This window comes from Falco peregrinus, chromosome 7 (assembly GCF_023634155.1).
Source record: "Falco peregrinus isolate bFalPer1 chromosome 7, bFalPer1.pri, whole genome shotgun sequence".
Taxonomy (NCBI): Eukaryota; Metazoa; Chordata; class Aves; order Falconiformes; family Falconidae; genus Falco; species Falco peregrinus.
In genome coordinates, this window is record NC_073727.1 from 83,119,865 (window position 1) to 83,142,053 (window position 22,189).

Consider the following 22,189-nt stretch of genomic DNA (forward strand, 5'->3'; position numbering starts at 1 on the left):
TTTTTCAAGTAAAGTAAAATTTCCCTTCTACAACTGTTCATAGTTTTGAATAATACAGTGGAAACTTCATGGGGCTACATTCATACTTTTGCCAAGTGATGTAATCAATTCAGTGCAAAAAACCCCCAAACATTAGGGTATAATATTATAAATACAAAAATATGCAAACTGTAAGATGAAATGCAGTCATCTTATTTTGAAACAATTTACTGAATGTGAATTGTCTGCTAGCTGAAGCTGAATCACAAGTCTAGTTCTATGTGCTTTATTATCTGATCTCGGTGTATAAAATGTTTGGAGCAATATAAACTATGTGTAAATGAATTGTTTTAACATTCAATTTTTATAATATAATTGCCTTGAATCATGAAACCTCAGACCTAAGATGTTCCATCAGGAAGCAGAAATACTGCTAACAGTGAAATCCAGAAAGCATACAAGAAACAGCTTTTGGGTTTATGAGTCCAAAGACAACTCACGTGGTGTTCCTGCAAAAACTTAAGGGGAAAAAAAAAAAAAAACCCAGCAGAAAAAACCCACTCCTTAAATCCTGCATTATAATGTGAAAGCTCCATGCTTTTGTTGGACAGCTGAGATGGATGAATCCTAAAGTATTTTAAGATTGGCTGCTGCTCTGAATACAGTCAAACTTACACTGTTCAGCATTGTCACAGAAAAGAAGTTATCTGCAAGCCCAAGTTTCGGTAATTAAATCCTGGAAGGCCCCTTGGGTGGCTAGCATTGACTGGTGTTATTCAAGAGAAACAAGCATCGCATTTTGTTTCTGAAGTACTCGAGTAGAAATATAATGTATCTGTCTCTTTGCCTAACATAGTTTCAGTATTTTTCTTTAAGGTGAACTGTAAAAGATATGCAGGCTCTTACATTTAAATGTGTCTGTAAGTCATGGCTACATCCAAGACAACAACAGTAGGGAAAGGCTGCAGACAAAAACCACTGAGGACCTGGAGGAGGAATGACCATCCAGTTCCTCTGCTTTGGGGCTGATGGCATTTAGTCTCTGCAAACCTATTAGTTCAGCCAGGCAGGAAGCTAATTAAATACAACACTTTCATCCTTTAGTAAAAAAGATAAAGTACCTCTTTTTAGGACTGGCTGGGGATTTTTTCACAAAATTGTTCTGTCAGACATCAGTGTTAAATCTTTTTGCAGTTTTACTGAGTATCACAAGTAGTTCCCTCTTTCCAGGTGGAGTGTCTGACAAACTTGATGTTCTTGATTGAAAATTTGCATTTCTTCCATGGGCTGTTTCTCTGTTTTGCGTTTGCAGCCATCGGATAAAATGTATGCATGAGGAGGAACAGGAATTCAGGAGCTGCCCTCCCTGAGGTGAGCATCCTGGCCATGGGGCAGAAGTGTTACACTTGTGTTCACTTCTTCACTGCTTGGTGGCACTGCAGCTTTTGGGGTGCCACAAGTATGTTCCTCTTACCAATTGTACCCCTCTCTGTAGCTAGTGATCAGGGCGGTTCTGTATTCTATTCATATGTATGCTTCAAAAATTAGTCTTTCTGTAGTGAACAGGGTAGTCCTTGTTTGTTTATTTTTTATTTGTTTGCTGCAGAATAGCTGCAGCTACCCTACCTGGGGATTAGGTTCCAAATGTCAGATTCTCCCTGGCCTGGCCACTGTCTTACTTTGAGAATGCCATTTGGCTGAGAATAAAAAATATTGAGTATAAAAAGCTAACGCTGAATATTTTTGTGTATACTATAGGTGTTAAGATCAAGTCTGCAGTATACATGTCTGAGTCAACAGCAATGGATATTGATGTTGATGGAATTAATGTGATTATATGCTAATAAAAATATTGGTGGAGTTACGCTGTATTCAGTCTCAAAGGGCGGAAGTGAAAGGGGAAAAATGTCTTGGAAATATGGGGTTTAACACCATATATTGTTGTGTGTTGACTCAGCGAATTGTTCCATTTTATTCAGAATGCTTCAGATAAGCAGTTTATCTTCAGAATGTATTGAGAATGCTTCAGATGAGCAGGGAACCTGATAAGTAAAACAGAAGAAGCAATCCAGTATTATTCAAAAAAGATATTACATCATTGATGTTGCATTTCCGAGACCATTTTAACAACTTCCTTTTAGAGGAATTCTGCTTGGTTAAACTAAGATAGAGAAATCTAATTTCCTTTGAGGCAAAATCCTCTGATCTTTATGTATTTAATAACTTTCTATATTCAGAATTCTAAGAAAAGGATTTCTCATATAAATAAGCGTGATAGGATTAAGTGACTAAATGTGAGTATTTCCATCTGTGTAAAAGTTATATAGAATCTTTTACTATTCTTTAATGTTAGAAGTTCTCAGATTTAGCTTTGAGTAGGAAGATTCCCATTTTCATAGGGAGTTTTGAGCTACTGGATGGAAACATCTGTTTGTAAATATTGCATGTAACATTATATACAGGTTATAGAGGTGCAGCCGTGTGAGTGTGGATCAGTGTGTTCTTTTAGACCTCTTTCCGTGTCAGTTTCTGTATTTGGATACATTCATTACTTGTAGAAGGTAAGAAATACTGTCTAACTGGATTCTGTTCTTAACGAATGGTAATTTCCATTAATAGCCAAATTTGAGAAGCCAATGGGTTAACCTGAAACGTGCTGAAATGAATTTATAGGAGCAACTTCAGATGTTACCAAGTCATCTAATGAATGACATTTGTTTTCATTTGTAATGTGTTTAATTAGTTGCAGTCTTCACTCACCTTTAAGGCTGGATATTATACCAACTTTGAACTCCAGCAGGTCAAGAAACTTAAAAGATCTGAAAATTTACCATCTGTGTACTGACAACATATATCGTCCTGTATTTTATGTCCATAAAGATTTTACTACCTTTGGCAGCTGGTAAGGACTGAAAAGAGAGGGAAATATGGATGGATTTTTAAAGTAATATTGTCTCTTTCGCTGTTATCAATGGGCACTCTCGCTAGGTACTACAGGTTTTGTACTGGTCCAGTTTGGTATTAAATAGCTTCCACAATAGTTCCATTAAACTGTGAGCGTTTCTCTCATCTTTGCAGCTACCTGTATAAAGACAGCCATTGCAATGAGGTGGCATGGATTTTAATTTTTCTTCATAATTACTCAGGTAGGATTAATATAAAAATTAAGTCTCCAATCCATTCACTCTAGGCCTTCTTCGTAGTCATTAAGAGCAAACATCTTCAGAGTGTCACATTTAATTTTAGAGTAAATCTCCCTATAGAAAGATTTGAAACTTTTCAGCAGCAACTGAGAATTAATGATCCTGTTGAATGTCTCCTAAAATAACTATTTTCCTTTATCTTCCTTACAAGAACATAAACAGCATTGGACATCCAGCCTCTAGTCTGTCAGTGCAGATACGTGGCAGTTGGGATTATCCACCTGAAAGCTGCTCATCTGTTTTGCAGTGTTAGCAGTCTGTCTGCAAGGTAGATTGCAGTTGTCTTGCAAACTGTATTCTAAACCACCATATCTTTTTTGTATTTTTTTTAAGAATAGTATTGAAGTCTTGATTTGCTTTTGGTTTTTATATGAAATACTTTGAGGTTTTTCAGTTGAGTCAGTTCACTTCAAAAAGTATTTACTTTTTAAATTTTTAACAGCTTATATCTTTATTCTCCTGTTGATCAGATTTATTAGTTCTCCATTGCCATAGTAATATTCTGAAGTTGACTTAATTAAAACCACTCACACCCTCTGAAATGACCCATCCTGAAAGAAAGTCCCAGAGTAAAGGAAAAAAAGTCTGTCTTAATAGTTTTTACTGTTCTCAGAGAAGCTGACAAATGTAACATGAAATGTAACAGCACAGAGAAGAGTATTTTAACAGTGGTTAGAGCTGTGAAATTCAGACACATTTTATATTCCTCTTTTTTTTTGGGGGGGGGGAGGGAAATCAGAAAAAAAAATGAAAACTGTCTTTTTGAGATGCAAACACTAATAATTTATAAAAGTTATTTTAAGTAAGTAAGAAAACCTTCAAAAGGTGTTTGGCTATTAGAAATCATTATATACAATAAGAAAACTGCATAGCAGCAAGTTGAATTTCAGCATGCTTTGGTCACCATGCTACGTTAAAACTCTGCCGTTGCTTTGTTTGGTTAAAGGTTCTTCTAGGCTGAAGTTGTTTATTAACCACTAAAAGCTAAGCTTTTCTTTCTCTATACAATTTGTGGTGACCACTAAAATAAGTAGAAATATCTTGAAAAATTATACACTGCTCAGAGAAAGCTGGTTAAACCTCTGTTTTTGTAGAGCATTCAGAATAATACCGATGTTATGATAGATAGGAAACTATGCAGACAACAAACCCCACAATTTCTGGAGTATCCCTGAATTCATAGCAGATACAAACCATGAAAATAATGTGTTACATGTGAGGTTTGTTTCTTTGGCTTTTTTTTTTTTTACCAACCACAAAAGAAGACATTTGAGAGCATGTTTCTTGTCTTGATCAAGACAAAGTACAATGTCAAACACTTAAAGCTGGATCTTCAGTGATATAAACCCATGTCTGCAGTGTCTGCAGGATTTTTATAGTTGTTAGCAGAATTGGTTGACTGTATTTCTACCGACTGACATGTGAAAAATCCAGAATTAGTGTAGTCACCAAATACAGTGAGAAAGGCCTCATAACAGCTTGAGTACCAGCTCGTTCTTTCTCAGCACTGGTTTTCCATCTTCATAGCTCTGAATTCCCTCTTAAAAACATAAAGTACTAATTTTCTTCAGTTATTGTATTCTGATTAAAAATTATGTCAGGCTGATGTTTTTTGAAACTTAATTTGTTACTGAATTTGCTGAGCTTTATATAGCAATGTATGTTGTGCCAGATTAACCTGACAAATTAGATCCTGACATTACAATATCTTGACAATATGAGAACTATAAAGTATACATGGTGATGAGATCTTAGTATGTTGGGCTTTCAAAAATGTTACCATATTGTAAAGAGGCTACTAGTAGTGTTTCTTAAGTTCTTAAGACTTGGTTAAATTTTAACACTCTCTTTAATTTCTTAGTTGGAAAAAGTAGAATTTATGACTCATGAAGTCAGTCTGTTGTTGATACAGTAAAAATTTGAACCTTGTAATGAACCTGGATGATATTGAGGGTCTTGGAAACAGAGTGCAGTCTAATCGGGTCAAGTACGAGGTTACATAGCTAGGAACTAATAACTTTTTTTTTTTTTTTTTTTTTTAGATAAGCTTATATCTTATTAGTTGGGCAAAAGAGGAAAAGAGGAAGAGCTAGTATAGCAGTACCAGTTACCTTCTGCTCAGTTGTATACACCAACGTCATGCAGATGGATAAAAGACATATGGAGATAAAAAGGGCATTTGGAGAGACGCTTACGGTAGAAACAGTAAATACTTACTTTGTAAGTGATTTAAACAACAGTGGGTTTAGCCACCAGCAAAGGAAATGGACCTAAATAAAAGCTCAGACTTACACAGAATTCTGCTTTTAGGTTTCTCTCTGTATGCTTCCTCCTGTATATCATGTATTGCAGTCTCTTGTGTGCTAGATAACAGGGCAAAACAAGAACCCTCATGTGCTTCAAAGTATGTGTTAAATGTTGAAAAAATCAGCTGACCTAGAGACCTGTAATTCTTCTGTGGATATATTTATTTTTTTTAAAGAGGGAGATGAAGATTGCTGTTTACTAATTAGCTTCACGAATCAGACCTTGTAAATAGTAAAATAATCTCCATTTGTACTCTAGTTCTATTTTGTATTTATGATACCGAATGCCATTTGTTAGCGATCTCCACTCCTGCAGAATGCAGCTTGTGTTGATAGATGAATCACAGCAAAAATCTTGCTTATGGAATAAACTGAGAAAGAACTTCCTAACTTACGTATATGAGGGAAACATTTTGATTTTTACTGTTTAGCAGTCATATAGGGGGAAAAGAAAATCTCAGCTTGAACTGGGTTGCAATTTCCTTTTTGCAATATTACTAATAGCTTATTTTTACATTTCATGCACGACAACTGTACTTTTAGTGCTAACAGTGTATAACTGAAAAGAAGAAAATTATACCAGGTGCTTAATTGTAATGCAGCTGTGTAGGTATTTTACTTTTAATTCTGTTTCTTCACGGAGAAATTTGCTTTACAATTGATAATGGTGGAGGAGACAGATTAGGTTACATAAAAAAATTATAGTTTTGGCTATAAAGCAGAAAATTCATTAATGGAGTGAAAGTTAAAATTTCATAATTGATTTAGTGTAAAAGTAAAGTTCATATAATCATTTTAAGTGTGAGACATATTGAAAGAGTCATAAAACATAAACCAAGTTAAATACTTGGGCTTAATCCAATGAAAACTTCAGTGAGTCTCCTAAAGCGTACAGTTAACTTCTACCATTATATTTCTTCATTATATTTCTCTATTGTATAAAAATAATTACTTCTGTTACCTGTATTTCTGTTCTGAAATGTTGGTGGATATTTCACAGATCCTATGCATTTCTTCTTATACATGCAGCTCATTGACACTTCAAAATCAGGTCAATAATGTTGAATTGTTAATTTGGGGATAAAGGTAAACAAAATTTCGTAACCTCTGAAATATACTGTTCCTGGTCTTCATTTTTAGACCAGTTTTTAAATTAAGAGATGTAGTGCTAACTCTTTAGATAGTTCTATTAAATATTTTAAAATGAAAGTGTTTCATTTGCAGTACATTTCTTGGTCTTTTGTAACAGTGTTGCATTAACTTTTTATAGCTGGAAAAATTAATAAACTATTATTTTTTTCATTTTCTTAGAGGCTTTGGTTTATTCTTGATTTTTTTGTTTTGTTGGGAATTTTTCATTACAGTGGAATAGCAATGTAGCCCATGTGAAGAGTAATTTAGGAAATGTAGTGAAAAATGATCAAAACTACCAAAAAAAAGTACAACTCCAGGAAGGAAGAAAATCTAATTATTTTAAGAAAGTTGGGCATAACTTGGTATAAAAATTTGAAGTTTGTATGTGGAAATAATTCTTTCATGCGTTTTAAGTCAGCCTGTACCCAAAAGCTCCCATATGGTTCATTCAGTGTTTCCGAGTATTTTTTTGCATAAACATTTATACATTCTGTAAAACGTCATTGCATTTCACTCCATTAAAATTTTTACACTTTTTCTGCAGAATAAAAATTACCTCTCTGTACTTACCAGTCAGCTTTCCTAAATGTTACTTCTGCCATTACATGAGAGGATATTTAATACACAAATTGAAACTTTGCACTAGAATTCGTCTACCTGTGGGTTTGAATCATCCAGCACCTTCCTGTAAATTAAATATGTAAGTAAAATGGCAGTTTGGTTGAAAGAATACACTATAGAATTCCTTATACACCTGTGTCAAGTAATCTAATACTTCCCCTCTGCTCTGAGTCCATTTTACAAAGATGATAATGTTAAAAGATGCTGTGAAAAAATACTAGGTAAGCCCCAAATTTTTCATGGGTGGATGAGATACTTCCTTTGTACTTGCCTCTCCCTGGGTGCCTGGCCAAGCTGTGGGTTTGCGTTGGAGAAGCCTTTGCTGATGGTCAGTCAGAGTGACAGCATCGTTCTCACTGTGCTGTCGCAGAATGCGAACATTTTGGTATAAAAAGGGAAATATGCTGTTTTAAATCGTTTGATAGCAGCAGTTAAAATTGCATATCCTTCAAATTTCATTAGTCTGTGTTGAGTGAAATACTTCTGTGAGGATTTTAACATGCCAGATATGTAGATTGACAAGGCTGTCTTTGCAAGAATCTCTCAGCTGCCTAAACAGCTGTAAAAATAAAGTTACCACTCACTGGCTATTTAAAACTCTTAGCAGCAAATCCATCTAGTCACATCTGGCATGCTGAGCTTAACCAGGACATGTTTTTGCAAAATACTTAAATAAGTAATTAGAATGGTTGGTGATAAATGATGACCTGATTATATTGGTAGGATATTCCTAGCTTTGTGATTAAAAGGTGTAGGATGTAATTAGTAGGAGGATGATCCTCACTTTAAAAACTCAACAAACATTTATTATATTACTCATTCATGTGGAAAAATGACTTGTGATATGCAAACGTTTTCACATAAGAATAATTTTATGCAGGCTCTTGCTTCCATTGATTTAATGTGGATTATTCACGTGTTAACAGATGTGTAACAGTTCTCAGGATCATTGACTGAACAGCTAAGTTAGTAATGCCAAGTAACTAAATAAAGCAAGTATCCTGAGATGCTCGTGGGCCTGGGAAATCATTCTAACTTTCTGTGGGGCTTAGGGCATGCTTTTAGAAAATATGTGGGTCCTGGTGCAAATATTCATAATTGCCACTTCAAGAAAGTGCACAGTAAACTTGGAATCCTATAGAATAACATAATTCACTGTGAGCATGCTGTAAAGTTGTTTGCTACTCTGTGGAGTAAATAACTTCTCTGTGAAGAATTTTGTCCTATTTTGGGTATATAATGTGTAGCATATGTAATTTGTAGGAAAGACCTTAGGTTGCTTCAGATACTGTGTAGCCATAATTTTCTAGGAAAAGACAGTATTTCTACTACTTGTAGTGAAAAGATGGGAAGTGATCATCTAGTAGATTACAATGAAATATCAAAAAAACCTTCCTTGCCTAAGACCGTTGTTCTGGTTCATTTAAGGCAGCAGCATATTCTAATAACCTCAAAGTCCTGCTGCATCCTCTCAAGTGTATCTTTCTTGTGCCATTCATTTTATGGAGAAGAGTTTTATGCTGGCTGCTGCACCTCATGCCCTAAACAAAGCAAATTTTAAATTTGCTGGGAAGAACTTTACTTGTTTCAGTGTGTCATCCTGAACTGAATAATTTCAATTCTAGTCCTAGACTCCACCAGGTTGGATTTAAATTGTGTAAAGGTTTCATGGAAAGTCTTAGCCTTTTTGCATAAAACGTGGGGATGGGGAGAAATGAAAATGACGTTTTATTTGTTTGCCTTCTCTTGTGGGAGGTATAAGCTGTTTGATGTAACTGGAAGATTTTGCTTTGTAAATGTTGTTTGTTTTGTGGGGGGAGGTTGTTTTGTAAGTACCTTGGGAATGAAGTGCTGATATTTTTTGTGCAGTTCTACTGCTAAGACAACCAAGCCGGTGACCAAGGCTCTAATCCCAACAGCTTCGATTTAATGCTGTTACTATGAATGTTTGTTGGGCTGGTTGTGTTGTAAACTTGATAAAAAGAATTTAACAAACAGTATCAGTTTTGCATTGGGTTGCTGAAGATTGTTCTGTTGATTTGTGAAGCTAGCCAAAATAAAATTGGAAGGCTGTCTTCAAAGACGTGTGTGAAGGAGAACTTCACTGCATCGGGCAGCTGCTGCTAAGATAGCTGGTGCTGTTTTACGCAATGCGACTAATGAAGCTCTCAGATATAAAATAAGTAAGAAATAAAATATTCTTGAGTCTGTATAAAAGTCTTCAGTGTATAATGGGGTTATGTTATGTAAATGAATAGTGATGATGAGACCCGCTGTAAAATCTAAGCTAGATAAACATGTCACTTGGTGTTGCCCATCAGCCACAAAATACTGAAGCTAAGGAAGTTAGTTTCAGTTCTCCCTTTTGGAAATTGCAGAACCTTTTAAACTCACTGTAAATATTTCATAAGCAGTAATGTTATTCTGCCTGTAAGCAGTTCATTGCAGTTTAAGTGATGTACAAAAGGTGTGACTGCCCCCAAATAATGTGTGTAGATTTTAAAAGTGAAATCTAGCTCATAGTGAGGAGTCTGTCCTGAATTTCTGGTCAAATCCTCTTTCACAACTCCTAGAGGCAAGCGACAATAAAGCCATCAGCCTCGTTTGTTTTACTTGTCTAATTATGCACATTCCTTTCTGTGAAATGGGAGTAATGAGCTTCATAGAGTATATTGGTTATTTTTTAATATAAAGAAATTGGCAAGTGGTGTGGAAAAATACGCAACATAAACATCCTTTCAGTGTCATTACTTTCATCAGCTAATGAAGTGCCAGGAGCTAAATATGCAAATACATATCTGCAATGAAGGTCAACAGAGTATCCAGGATTACAGAAAAATAACATATGGGATGCCATAGATACTGATTTTTTCAGAAAACGTTCATGTAATATTTTAATCAATGTGTGAATTCTTTCACATAACAGAAAAGAACCCATATTAACGGCATTGGCTTACAAGGCTGCTGCTGGTGCATAGCCACCCCATAGTTGCTATTTTTTAAATTTTTTTTAATTTGAGATGAGTATCATAACGCAACATCTCATCGATAATTTTAACGAGGTTTAAGTATTAAAGTGTTTAAGTATTAAAACAGGATTAAGTATTGCTCTTAAAATGTTGTGTTGTATATATCTGCATTCTAAAAGTGCTGTGGTCAGAAATACATTCACTGCCAATATTTTCTATGCTTGTGATTAAATATAGCTGAAGCGAATTCTTATTTTAGCATGATGGTTTTAAGGGAGATGTGAATTATTTGGAAATAATTTTATTTTATGTTGAAGTACTTTATCTTTGATATAGTAACTTTGACTTCATCTCTATGTTTTATGTGGTTCAGTACGATAAAGACAATATTTACCATTAATTGCTTTTTAGAGGTAACAAGACAATGGGGATTACACAGAACAATTTTCCCCCTAACTGCTTCTTCATTTTTTAATTGCTGATGTATTTTGTAAGTACAAATATTATCTGTGCAGCAATGATAAATAATTTTAGCAGAGAAGTATTTCCCTGTATGTAAATTTAAAGCATTGGTAACAAATAAAATTAATCATTACATGCTGTGCTACGTTATAAAAGGATTGGTTTAAAGTGATCTCAACTTTGATAGAAGTTAAATGTTTGTAGCATGTAACTGCAGAGTTCTCTGAGGAAAAATTGTATCACTATTGTAACCATCAGGAAGAAATTCATAAAATTATGTTAAGATGAAAATGGCTAAGCTGTTGGAAAAAAATGTTCTCTCAAAAAAAAGATATATGTATACATATCTCAACTTGAAAATATCTCATGGGTTTGCAGTATTTACATAGCTCATAGAAATGACTGTTCATAAGAATGTAGCATATATATGTTGTCAAAGCAAATTATGTTTTAAGATTTGTAGCATTTGGTGCTTGCAGCTGTCAAGAAAGTACTGTACTACAATTGTGAGACATATGAGAACTGCAGATATTTGACTTTCCTGTTACTGTAAGCAAGCTGTTCAAATTAGACTTTTTTTTTTTTTTTTTTTTATAAGCAGAAACCAAAGAAGATGACCTTTAATTTGTATTTATTGTCTGATTTATTGCATGAAATCCACCTTTTATAAAATGGGGTTTGATCGACTACTTCTTTGGAAAGCTTCATTTGAAAGTCTTTATCTAAGCTTTATTTAAAAAATAGTTTTAGTTGGAAAAGAGACAGTCATGATCATTATTAACCTACAGCAGGGTTAATCTCATTTTTACAACAGTAGGTAGCTTACAGTTGAAGATTCATATGGGAAAGTAATAGATAATGTAAGTGTAACACTCATCCACAAATCATTATGGAGTAAGTTTTCTTAACTGTTTGAGCCCCATGTTTTAATTTATGACAACAGACAAATAAATCAGAATAAAAATATCAGAACAGAAAATGAAACTCTAATGTGGTTAGAGTTTTCTCTCATAAAAGTTCTTTGAATATATATGTGCTTTTGTAGTCACTTGAGTTCATGGTCTAAATTTTGTATTCTTGTCAACAGAAAAATAAATTGCATGAAAAATTGCATGAAAAATGTTCCTACATTTTGCCTTGTGTAATGGATCTTAATCTGATGTGTATTCTTCTTTTTATTGTAATAGCTGTAATACCAGAAGAAATATTAAAATTTCTATTTAATTCAGCCTATTTATGTCAGTCTTTAAAATCAACTTTATATTTGTCATCCTACAAAAAGTAAATTCCCGTACTGAAAAAAGGAGTTGTAAAATCAGTGTTCTCATACAGCAGCTCTGCAATCAAGTGATACTTTTGTAGCTCTTCATTTTTTTTAGTACCTGTAGTGTTGCTAAACATACCTCTCTGGGATGTAAAAAGTTGCAGAAATTGATTTTTAAAGGACAGGTTTCTCAATTAGGAAGTATTCCACAGAGTAGTAGAATGTAAAAATATATATATAAAAAAACCCCAAACAACTTCCTTCTAACAGATTTTAATTCATGTTGGTCAGAGGGGAAAAATCAAATAGATCCAAAAGTAGTGGAAGACAATAAGACCAAAACAGGGGAGACGTGTCAGCCTGGAATTGTCTCTCTTGCTGGTTACATATTAAATAGTCTCATTTACTGTTACTTATCAAGGTGTTTGCGTATGGAGGCTTGTTTACTATGAATATAGAATGATAGAAATTCCTTTCAGAGACAGGAAGGTCAGGAGCAATAATCTCTTTAACTGTTTTCTTCTTGGCCAGATGCCTAGAAGTGCTTCCTCTGAACTGTGGACCAGATTGCGTTATTTTTCTGTATGTTGCAGAACGATGAGTAGTGTTTTCTTTCAGTAATGCCCAATAATGGATTTGCTTTCTTATTTTATCCTTTTTGAGCTATCATATATAAATGCCTGCAATTCTCAGTTGTCCATGTTTTTAAGGGTTTTACACTCAGAACCCTGATTTAGCAATGAGTACCAAAATTTCTGATAAGAGTAAAATATACACTTAAATAAAGCTAAAATAAAATTTGCTGTATTAGCATACTAGATTATAATAATTTGGGGAAGTAGAGGGATACAGTAGTAGAGGATGCATTTCAATTACAATCATGCAACTTCTAGCAATTCCTCAGTTTTAGCATCTGTTCTAAAAATCAAGGCATAATATTGTTTTGAAGTGGTGGGTGTGATACATATGATTGCTATGAATTTCAAGAACAGTGCTCTCAAGTTTTTTTGAAATGTCTTCCTAAATGTGTATTAAACACAAAATGTTGAGATGAAATAATATGACCAATTAAAATGTCTTTATAGAATATAAGAATGTATTTTCCAGGAGGGCTTTGAGTGAAATTCAGGCAAGTAAAGGTAATCAGCAAAGGCCGTGTTGAATAACTGAGGCCAGAATTTGACCTCTGCAGTTAGGAAGCAGGAAGAACAACAATTTAATGTTTTGTCTGAATGTTTTTAAATTAAGACAATGTGGATATATTAGACTAATAACTATATCTGTTCCCTTATAAGCATTTTTTTCCTAAGAAAATTAGTTTTTTGGTTCTGTTGAGTTTTGGAAGTTAGTGGATATTCTACTAAATAAGTATGACTTTTTCATGCTGATTTTCAAAACTTAATTTAAAACATTTTACACTGAATCCGAAATCACATGCCTACTGCTTCCTAAACAATTTAATTTTAAAGTTTTTTCCTAAGGTCTTTTTTTGAACAATGTCAGATTGTTTAAACAGTCGCTCTGAAATATGCAGGGACTTACTGAAGGCAGCAAGCTTCCATTTCCCTATTGTGCAAGAGCGCTTTGGGCCAGTACCAGCCCTTATATGGCCAAGCAGTATGCAGTAAATCCATTTAATTTAAAATATTGATCTTCTATCACTCTTGTAAGTGCCGTAGTAGACGGATGTCTGCTAATTGGTCTGAAAAAGGACTGGATGTTGGGTATTAATATTCTCGGTTGTGTTTCTCTACAATGTGGCTGCACAGGTGCAAAAAGTCTGGCAAAATGTACAGCAGATGTGGCAGTATCTTATTTGGAATGTGGTGGGCTCTTGCTTCTCCTGCAGTCTAACTTTTAGCAGGTGTGAACACGAATCTGTGTAAGGTAGGCTATTGGATGGGCTGATCACTTGAGTTCAGCGCTCTTCAAGCTCAAAAGGGAAGGTTAGAAATACATCCATAAACTGTATAATATTTTTTTTTTATATTGGTATATAAATCTTGCTAACAATTACAATTTTTCGAAGTGTAGTGCCATCTAATGAAGAATACAATCTCATTTGCTCAGATTACAGTTATTAGGTTAATGCCATCACGCAGGCAATTTCATGTTCTGTAACTGTGAAAAAGTTTGGTTTGATTTGTATTTAAAGGAAAGAACTGAATATGTTGTCCCATAAATCAGACCTGATTCCAGAAATAAATCAAAGCCCCATAATTAAACTAATAAAATAGACCCATAAAAAACCTAATAATTTTATTAGGTTATTATTTTAAACAAAACTGGCTCCAAACCTAATTACAGGTAGTTGTAAGCAAAGATCCCAGTCTTAACAAAAGACTTTCTGCATACCTAGATGTATGCAAAGCATGTCTGGTCGAATAGTAGTATCTTCTACCAAACCACTTTACATGTTTGTAAACAAAAAAACCCAACAAACAACCCCAAAACAAAAACAACAACAAAAAAACCCCACCCAGAAAACAGTTTCCTTCTAAATCATTTTATTAAAATACTTCCTTAAGCTTGTTTTCTGTGACTGCTTATGCGTAAAATGGGTGGATCTGTGACTTTCTGAGGACCAAATACTTAGCATAGGGCAGGAGTATCAGTGTGATTCTGTGAGTAAATCTAGCTATCCTGCTGTGATCATGGTGAAAGTCATAAAAACATGAGTTTTGAATGAGAACCATGATGCCAAGTTCAAGTGTTTACTAAGCTCTTAGCAAGATCAAGACTCTAGTCTCCTTTACAATACTTCTACATTATAAAGTAAAAATTCATGTTCTTTATTGTTTTCAAATACCTGATTCTGCTGATAACTTTATACTCTACCTTCTGGATTATGACTTCATTTCCATTCTCTTAAAAAATATTAAAAGCTTTTATTCTCTGCTATTTGCTCTTATCAATATTCTTGCAAATATTGTCAGTAAATCTGTAAATGAAATAATGTCAACTGAATCATCTTCATTTTGCCAGATCTGTGGCTTTTCTGTTGTTACTGTGGTCATTGCCATTGAGACTTACTCCAGTGAGTTCTCTAACCAACGCATCACCTGACCCAAACCTGCATCTGTAAAACGTATGCATGAAAAATCTCACAGTCCTCTGCAGAACAACAAATACATGTGTATAAGATTTATCTATGACTTTAGCTGTGGCCAGTAAGATTAAAAAATACATTGTAAGATGATCTTACAATGGGATGGAGGTGGATGGTATGATCTTTAGTGATCCCTTCAAACCCAAAGCATTCTATGATGGTACTCTAAAAACTGTTAGCAGTTTATTCAGTGTATTGTTATACTAATTTTATTAGCTTGCAAGGAAAATGATTTTTTTCCATGATAAGCTATTACAATGCAAAATTATGTGTGTGACGTTATTACAGTCAGAGCCACTTGGGTGTGGAACTTTGTGACACTGGTGACTTCAGTCAGATCATGTATAAGCAGAGTTTCCCTCATGGATTTGACCGGTGGCTTGGGTCTGTTCTTTCCGCCTCTGAAATGTTTTACTCATACAGTGCAATAACTTAGTTAAAAATCTGGAAACCCACACCCTTTCCTCCAGAGAAACAGTGAGAGAGCTATGTTTGTACACGTACATGCAGAGAGTAGCTCAGACTTAAAGAGTTCTTCCACCTTTATTGCATTGTCATTCTTGGATAGTGTCTGACAATACAACACGGATCATCCCAGCATCATTCTCTGACTTCCTCACAGAGGCAAGGGAATCCACGTGACTCTGGAAGCTGTCCAAGTTTCAGAGCAATAGGGGTATGTTCAAACCGAAAGCAATCGCTGAGTTTTACAGCCACAGAAAGGGTGCTTGGAACAGCTGCTTTTGATTCTCCCTGAGGAAAAAAAAAGTTAAGTGGAGTTTCAGAAAGTCTTATGACTTAATTTTTATTGTGAATTAAACATAATGGCAAAAGCATTAACAAATCCGCGTGCTTGCAACTATTCTATATGGCTTGGGTTTGCCAGCCAGGCCTGGGGGCTCGTTCAGGGGCGTCTAGCACTCTGCCTGCCAGTTGCAGCTGATGTTTCTCTATCAGCTGCTTGGGCTGCTGAAGCTGCACTGCTGCTCTCTGCACAGTTGCCCAATGTGTGGGGAATATTGCAGTAAATTTTCAATGAAACTAACAAACTTTTTCTCCAAGCTTCATTTGTGGTGAGCCGTTATCGCAGAGCTGATTATGATGTAAACCAAAAGTGCCTCCTAGGTAGTGGTCCTGTGTTGGGTACCCTGCAACAGCAATGCAGTACTGGAAGGCTGTGGGTCTAGAATATACTCGTATGTTTTGGTGTAATGCATTTTCACAGGTGGCCTGGGCAGTCAGTTTTGGGATGGTTCAAAAGCTATTGCTTTGTCTTATTGGGCAGTCACAACATGGGAACCAAGGACTGATCAATATCAAAAACACCTTTGTCAGCAGGTTGGGGCAGGGCATCATTTTATACACAGTACTTCATAGCATTTTGTACTAATGTGAATTTTTCGCTTTATAAACAAAAGCAAAGGAGTGCCTGAATATGGAGCTCAAAAAATCTTCATATTATTTCCTATATTTTTACCTCAGATCTGTTCAGACTCTGAAGTTTTCTAGGTGAATTAGTTCACTACTGAATGTAATGACACTGTATGCAATTGCACAACTTCTTGGACTCTCTCACTTCCATCTGTCTTCCAGAAATAGGCCACTTCACAATGCGCTGAAGTGGTAGCTGCAGCAAAAGGTGGTAATCTCAGTGTGCTATGGATACCTTCCTTGCTGCCAAATATCATGGTGTATAGAAAGCACAGTAAGTTAAGAGTTAGGCTGCCGTGGACTGTAAGGCAACGTGTATTCAAATCAGTTAATCAGTCAGAAATTATTCACACCTTTGCTTCAGAAAAGCATAGGTCTTTGATTGTTTTCCTTGTGGGCCTGGTGGAAAAGGACTTGAAGATAATCCTTCACCTTCCATTTTGCTGAGCCAAGTGCAGGGGAAGGATGTCTCAGTTGTTGCAGTCCATAAAAGGGAGGCCAGGAGGAGATATGTTTTGTCTTTTCATTTTTCTGCTCTGGAAAGCAAATACATATGCTAAAGATATGGGGAGAAAAGGAGCTGATAATTAGCATCAATATCAATTTGATCCGGCAAAGTTATTTCTGCATCTACTGCTTGCAGGTTTTTATGGTCCATGCCATCGCTCTGTTACTTGAGAGTAGGAAGATTGAAACCTCAGTATTTATTTGGTTATTAAAGCTGATAACATTACACATATTTTTACAGGTTACTTTCAGATTAATATTGTGTATTTGTAATATTTTGTGCCTTACTAGGTTGAGTCACAGTCATTGCCAAATCTGATCTCCGAATAGAACGCAAGTTGTGGAGTGTTGTGTAGAGCATGGATTTGACTCAAGGGCTGGAGTTACGCAAATCCACTTGAGTTCAAATTCGTAATTTCTATAACTGCTTAATCCTTCTTAGAGTCTTAATAACATAAGTGTTCAAAAAAGTTTTTATATTATGTTTATGTATCCAACAAATAATACACACTCTTTGATTATGTAATTTTTCTATATGTTTAAAAGTGGCACAGGAAAGAAACTCTTACTCCTTTTGTTCCTAAAATAATTGTTTCTTGGCAGCACTTGTCTAGATGTATAACAGATGTGCTAAATATAACCTGCCTATGATTTAATGCAGCACACATTTAGAAAATGAAAATAACATTAATACAAGTTGTTATTTTAATATGGACCTTTGGGCAAAAGGAAGCACTGTTCTGGTCTGGACTACTTATACTGTGATATAAATAGAAGGTTTGAGTTTCCAGGACTGTCAGTCTGGCAAAGTTCATTCAACCTCAATTTGTGATGCAAGACTCTTGAACATAATGGCCTTACTAACATTTATTCTGCATTTCTGTTAATAGGAGGAATGCTTTTTGAATTTAGAAGCTCCTATTTCAAGAGTATGTGGCTATGACACTCCTTTCCCTCACATCTTTGAGCCTTTCTACATCCCAGACAAATGGAAATGCTATGATGCTCTTCGAAAAATGATTAACTACTGAGCAGTGGTGCAGGTGAGAAATAATGTCTCATACTGACATTTTGCCTGTAAGGATTCTGGCAGAGGGATTGCAAGGTTTGAGGCTAGAGCACTACTTCTTTATTTCGTTATTTATTTATAAGAGGAATTGCCTCGTATGGCTTTGGGCCTTCAGTCTTAAAGGCATCTGAACATTTTAAGCGCTGCCATTGAAGTCAGTGTTTAAAATTAATTACCTTGCTTAATCAACCTGAAAATTAAATCCCTTGTATCCTGAGAAGGGAAAAGAATGTAAAGTGAAAGGTGAAAGGAATAGTAATGCACAGAACATATTTTCATTTATATTAGAAGACTTACAGTTATTTCATAAGCAAACCACAGTGTTAAATTTTGTAATTTTTCACTCTGCAGTCTGACCTGTAGTCCTGCGAGGTGTGTTAATAAGGCCCACTTTACACTGGATATAGGCACTGCATTGCAAACATGCATGGAGCACTGAACACATGAAGTACCTGTAATATCTTACAGTTCTGTTCAAATACAGTTATAAGGCTTATGTTTAGTATTCACTCTAAAAATAATTTTTCTTTATCATCTTTTATGTAATTTCGTCATGCTTGAAGATTTCTGTTTCCAAGGCCATTCAGGCACCAAGTCTGTGAAGTAATAATTGTTTCACTTATATGTCTATTAATTACAGTCTGTTACAATTTTTGTCTTTGTTTCATTGTAGTATAATACTAAGTAGCATTAGACTGTGCAGTGGCCAACTGGGACTTAGTATTGTGTGTTGCTGTGGGAAAACTTCTGGTGTTTAATGACCAAAGTTTTAATAGGAAATGTGTCAACACATTGTATTCTCTACTTCCTTTAATTAAGTGAATCAAGAAGCCTAGTTCTTGAAGATTGAGTCTCGGTAAGTCTTGTACTTCTGAACTAAAAAAAGAAGAAGAAAACAACAGGCCTGTTTTCCTTTGGAATAAGGAGATCCTGTAATAGGCAGTCAGGGGATTTTTATTGACACTGAAGGTGGGGGGGCAAAGTGGGTCCTGTATTAGGGGTGCTCTCGTGTCCATTTTGCCTGTAATTTAAACTGCAAATTGAATTTAGGGCCAGTGATAGCAGATTGTCAATACTTTAATATTAATCTTGTTTATGTGCATACTTACTTTCTGGACAACTTTGCACATTTCATTCTGTTTCCCTCAATAGCTGATAGTGGAGTGCCTGTATGTGAAATGGGACTGCTACCAGTAAGGCAGTGTCTTCAAAAAATAATGTAGTTCCACTTAAAATATTCCTCCAAAATCACCTGTTATGGACACACCAGCACATTTCCTTAGGATTTAAACTGAGGAATGTTGTGATCTTTTTTTGTAGAGTATGTGGTAAATGCTCTTTTTTTTGGCATTTGTCCTTGCCTTTTATCTGAGTTGAAGTAAACTTATTAAATAATTATTTTCTTTTTTGTTTGGCACCTCTGCAATAAACTCAGCGAAGCTTTTCTAAAGGGAATGGGTGGTATCTGCCCTTCGAGGCAAGTTGCTAGGCCATGCTGGATAGCCTCTAATCTGTTCCTTTCCAAAGGAAACCAAAGGACCAAATATTCTTACCTCTGTGTAAGGAGAGGGAGACAAACTGAGGGCATTTGGTAGCTCAGAGACTTAGTTTAACCCCCATTTCTCCATAGGATGGTAAAGTGAGGAAGATACAAGGAGAAAAAAGTGGATTCTGAGATTGCATTGAATTTGCACACAGCCCACACATTGCAAATCCACTCTAAATCTGTGAAGATAATAGGGACTAAAATGTGCAAAAGTCTATCCGCATTCATAATTACCTTTCTCCTGTGGACTGCACCAGACACAGATCTCAGAGGAGGTTATTGGCCAGCTGAAAGCGTGGATTTAGCATATCAAGGAGCAGGTTTATTAGGGGCTGTCTGGAAAACAGTGTAAAAGACAGAGAAAACTCTACTTTCTGGTTTGTCTGAGAAAACGTGCAGATGCTGGGGCCCGTTACACCACGTCTTTTGGTTGGTATGACTGGATATTAGTGTTACAGAATGAGCTCCTCAAAGGTTTTTCTAAGAGGAAACCTTCACGAGCCTTGTTGTAAGGCACATTTCAGGGGAGTATTCCCTTATTTTTCCCTGTGCTAAAGTAGTTATTTGGTCTCACATGCCTGACAGAGCAGTTGTAGTAGATCTCCACCCCACCATCTTCTCCACAGAGTTTGCGTGTAAGGTAGTGCACTTATATTTCTGAGAAGTCGAAGGATTGCTTTATATTTGCTTCTTTTTGTACTCGGTGTAACATTTATTAGTGACGTTACTTGTCATTGGTCTAGATTGATGAGGTTGATGTGTCCTAAACCACCTCCTGTGTAGGGAGATGGGGTATCTTTTCTAAGAAACAGTGTTACAGTTTGTGTGGATTTGAGCACAGCCATAGTCTTCTGGATGTTAGAAAAGTTGGATCTCTTCTCCTGTTGCTGGAGAGACAGAGGAACTAGTGGTTCCCTGCAGTGAAGAGGGATGTAGGGTTGGCTTTTGAGTTACAGAAATGGCCAAGCTGGTGGTGTGATTTAAGCCCAGCCGGCAACTGAGCCCCACACAGCCACTTGCTCGCTCCCCCAGTGGCGGGATGGGGAGGAGAGAATCAGAATAGTGAAAGTGAGAAATCTTGTGGGTTGAGATAAGGACAGTTTAACAGGTAAAGAAAAAGCCATGCACACAAGCAAAGCAAAACAAGGTATTCATTTGCTGCTTCCCATCGGCAGGCAGGTGTTCAGCCATCTCGAGGAAAGCTGGGCTCTATCACACGTAATGGATTTTTTTTGGAAAGTACACGCCATAATTCCAGATGTGTCCATCCATGTCCGTCCCCTGTCCCTCGCCTTCTTTCTTCGTCCCCCAGCTTTATATACTCTAGCATGACATGCTGTGGTAATGGAATACCCCTTTGGTCAGTTGGGGTCAGCTGTCCCAGCTGTGTCCCCTGCCAGCTCTTTGTGCACCCCCGGCCAGCTCGCTGCTGGGGTGGGGTGAGGAGCAGAAGAGCCCTTGACGCTGTGTAAGCCCTGCTCAGCAATAATGAAAACAACCCTGTATTTTCAACACTGTTCCCAGCACAAATCCAAAACACAGCCCCATATTAGCTACCATGAAGAAAATTAACCCTATCCCAGCCAAAACCAGCACACATGGCTGAATTGTTGCTTGGTTTACGTTTCAAGACATTTGTGTTAGATACAAACTGCTGGGATGGCTGGCTACCTTCTTTTCCCTTCTTAATCAATAACTTACTAGAAATTGCTTCATCTGTTGCTTTCAGGCAGGCTGTGTGGGAAAAAAAACCAAGTGGCGATTGTCAGATATATAGGTGGTATATATCAGATTGTCCTTTCTAACATGGCCTGAAATCTCTTTAGTTTGAGTAAGAAGCTACCTGCAACTTCATTTCATGAAGTCTGCAGCAATATGATTCCCTCCCTTTCTTACTGCCTAACACCAGGTTGTATAATGTTTCATGGTCTACCTCTGTTTGAAAGTCCTCTTCAAATCTGGGAGCAGGTTCTGTACTAATGCGTGGGGATGTTAACTCCAAACTTATTTTCACCAGTTACAGTATGTTTTTCTTTAAGTTACTGGTATGTCAAAATCTTTCTGTCTTTATTCACACAAGTATTTCTCACTCAACAAAGAATAAATCTGCATCATCTTTAAAAAACAATGAACAAAGCCCTCTCTGCAAAAGTGGCTGTGCGTACAAATACACCTCATACTCAGAAATGTTCCTCTCAGACACCTGAATTAATTTACTACTTTGTGTCTGAGGGTAATGCAGGGACTCCAGCTGGATGCTACAGTCAATCATTTCTAAACTTAGCCTTTCATCTTAAGGTACGCTTGGTTTTATTCAACCTGTGTTGACAGTGTCTTACACACATGTAGTTACTTATCTTGAGACTGACAGTACAGACAGTTTTCCAGCTCAAAGACAACATTTGACAATGCATACCATATACCTCACTGATGAGACAGGCAAGAGCAAAATCTGTAACTTTCAGCAGCTTCTTAGTTACTAAAATTTATGGCTATGTTAGCTATAAGAGAAGCAGCTTCCAGGTAGGCAGCTCTGTTCCAGGTAACTATTTGTAATTGGAAAAAAGTTAAAGAGAAAAGAAGCAGTGA

General features: G+C 36.1%; 1 protein-coding gene across 2 annotated transcripts in view; it reads left to right on the forward strand.

Moving 5' to 3' along the window:
- Positions 1-22,189, forward strand: part of BCKDHB (branched chain keto acid dehydrogenase E1 subunit beta) — a 131,841-nt gene that overhangs the window by 107,779 nt on the left and 1,873 nt on the right. For both annotated transcript variants that reach the window (XM_055810236.1, XM_055810237.1), the window contains exon 10: positions 17,876-18,028. In XM_055810236.1, coding sequence (XP_055666211.1) covers positions 17,876-18,016 — 141 coding nt within the window. In that variant the 3' untranslated portion in view covers positions 18,017-18,028. The remainder of the gene's footprint in view (positions 1-17,875; positions 18,029-22,189) is intronic.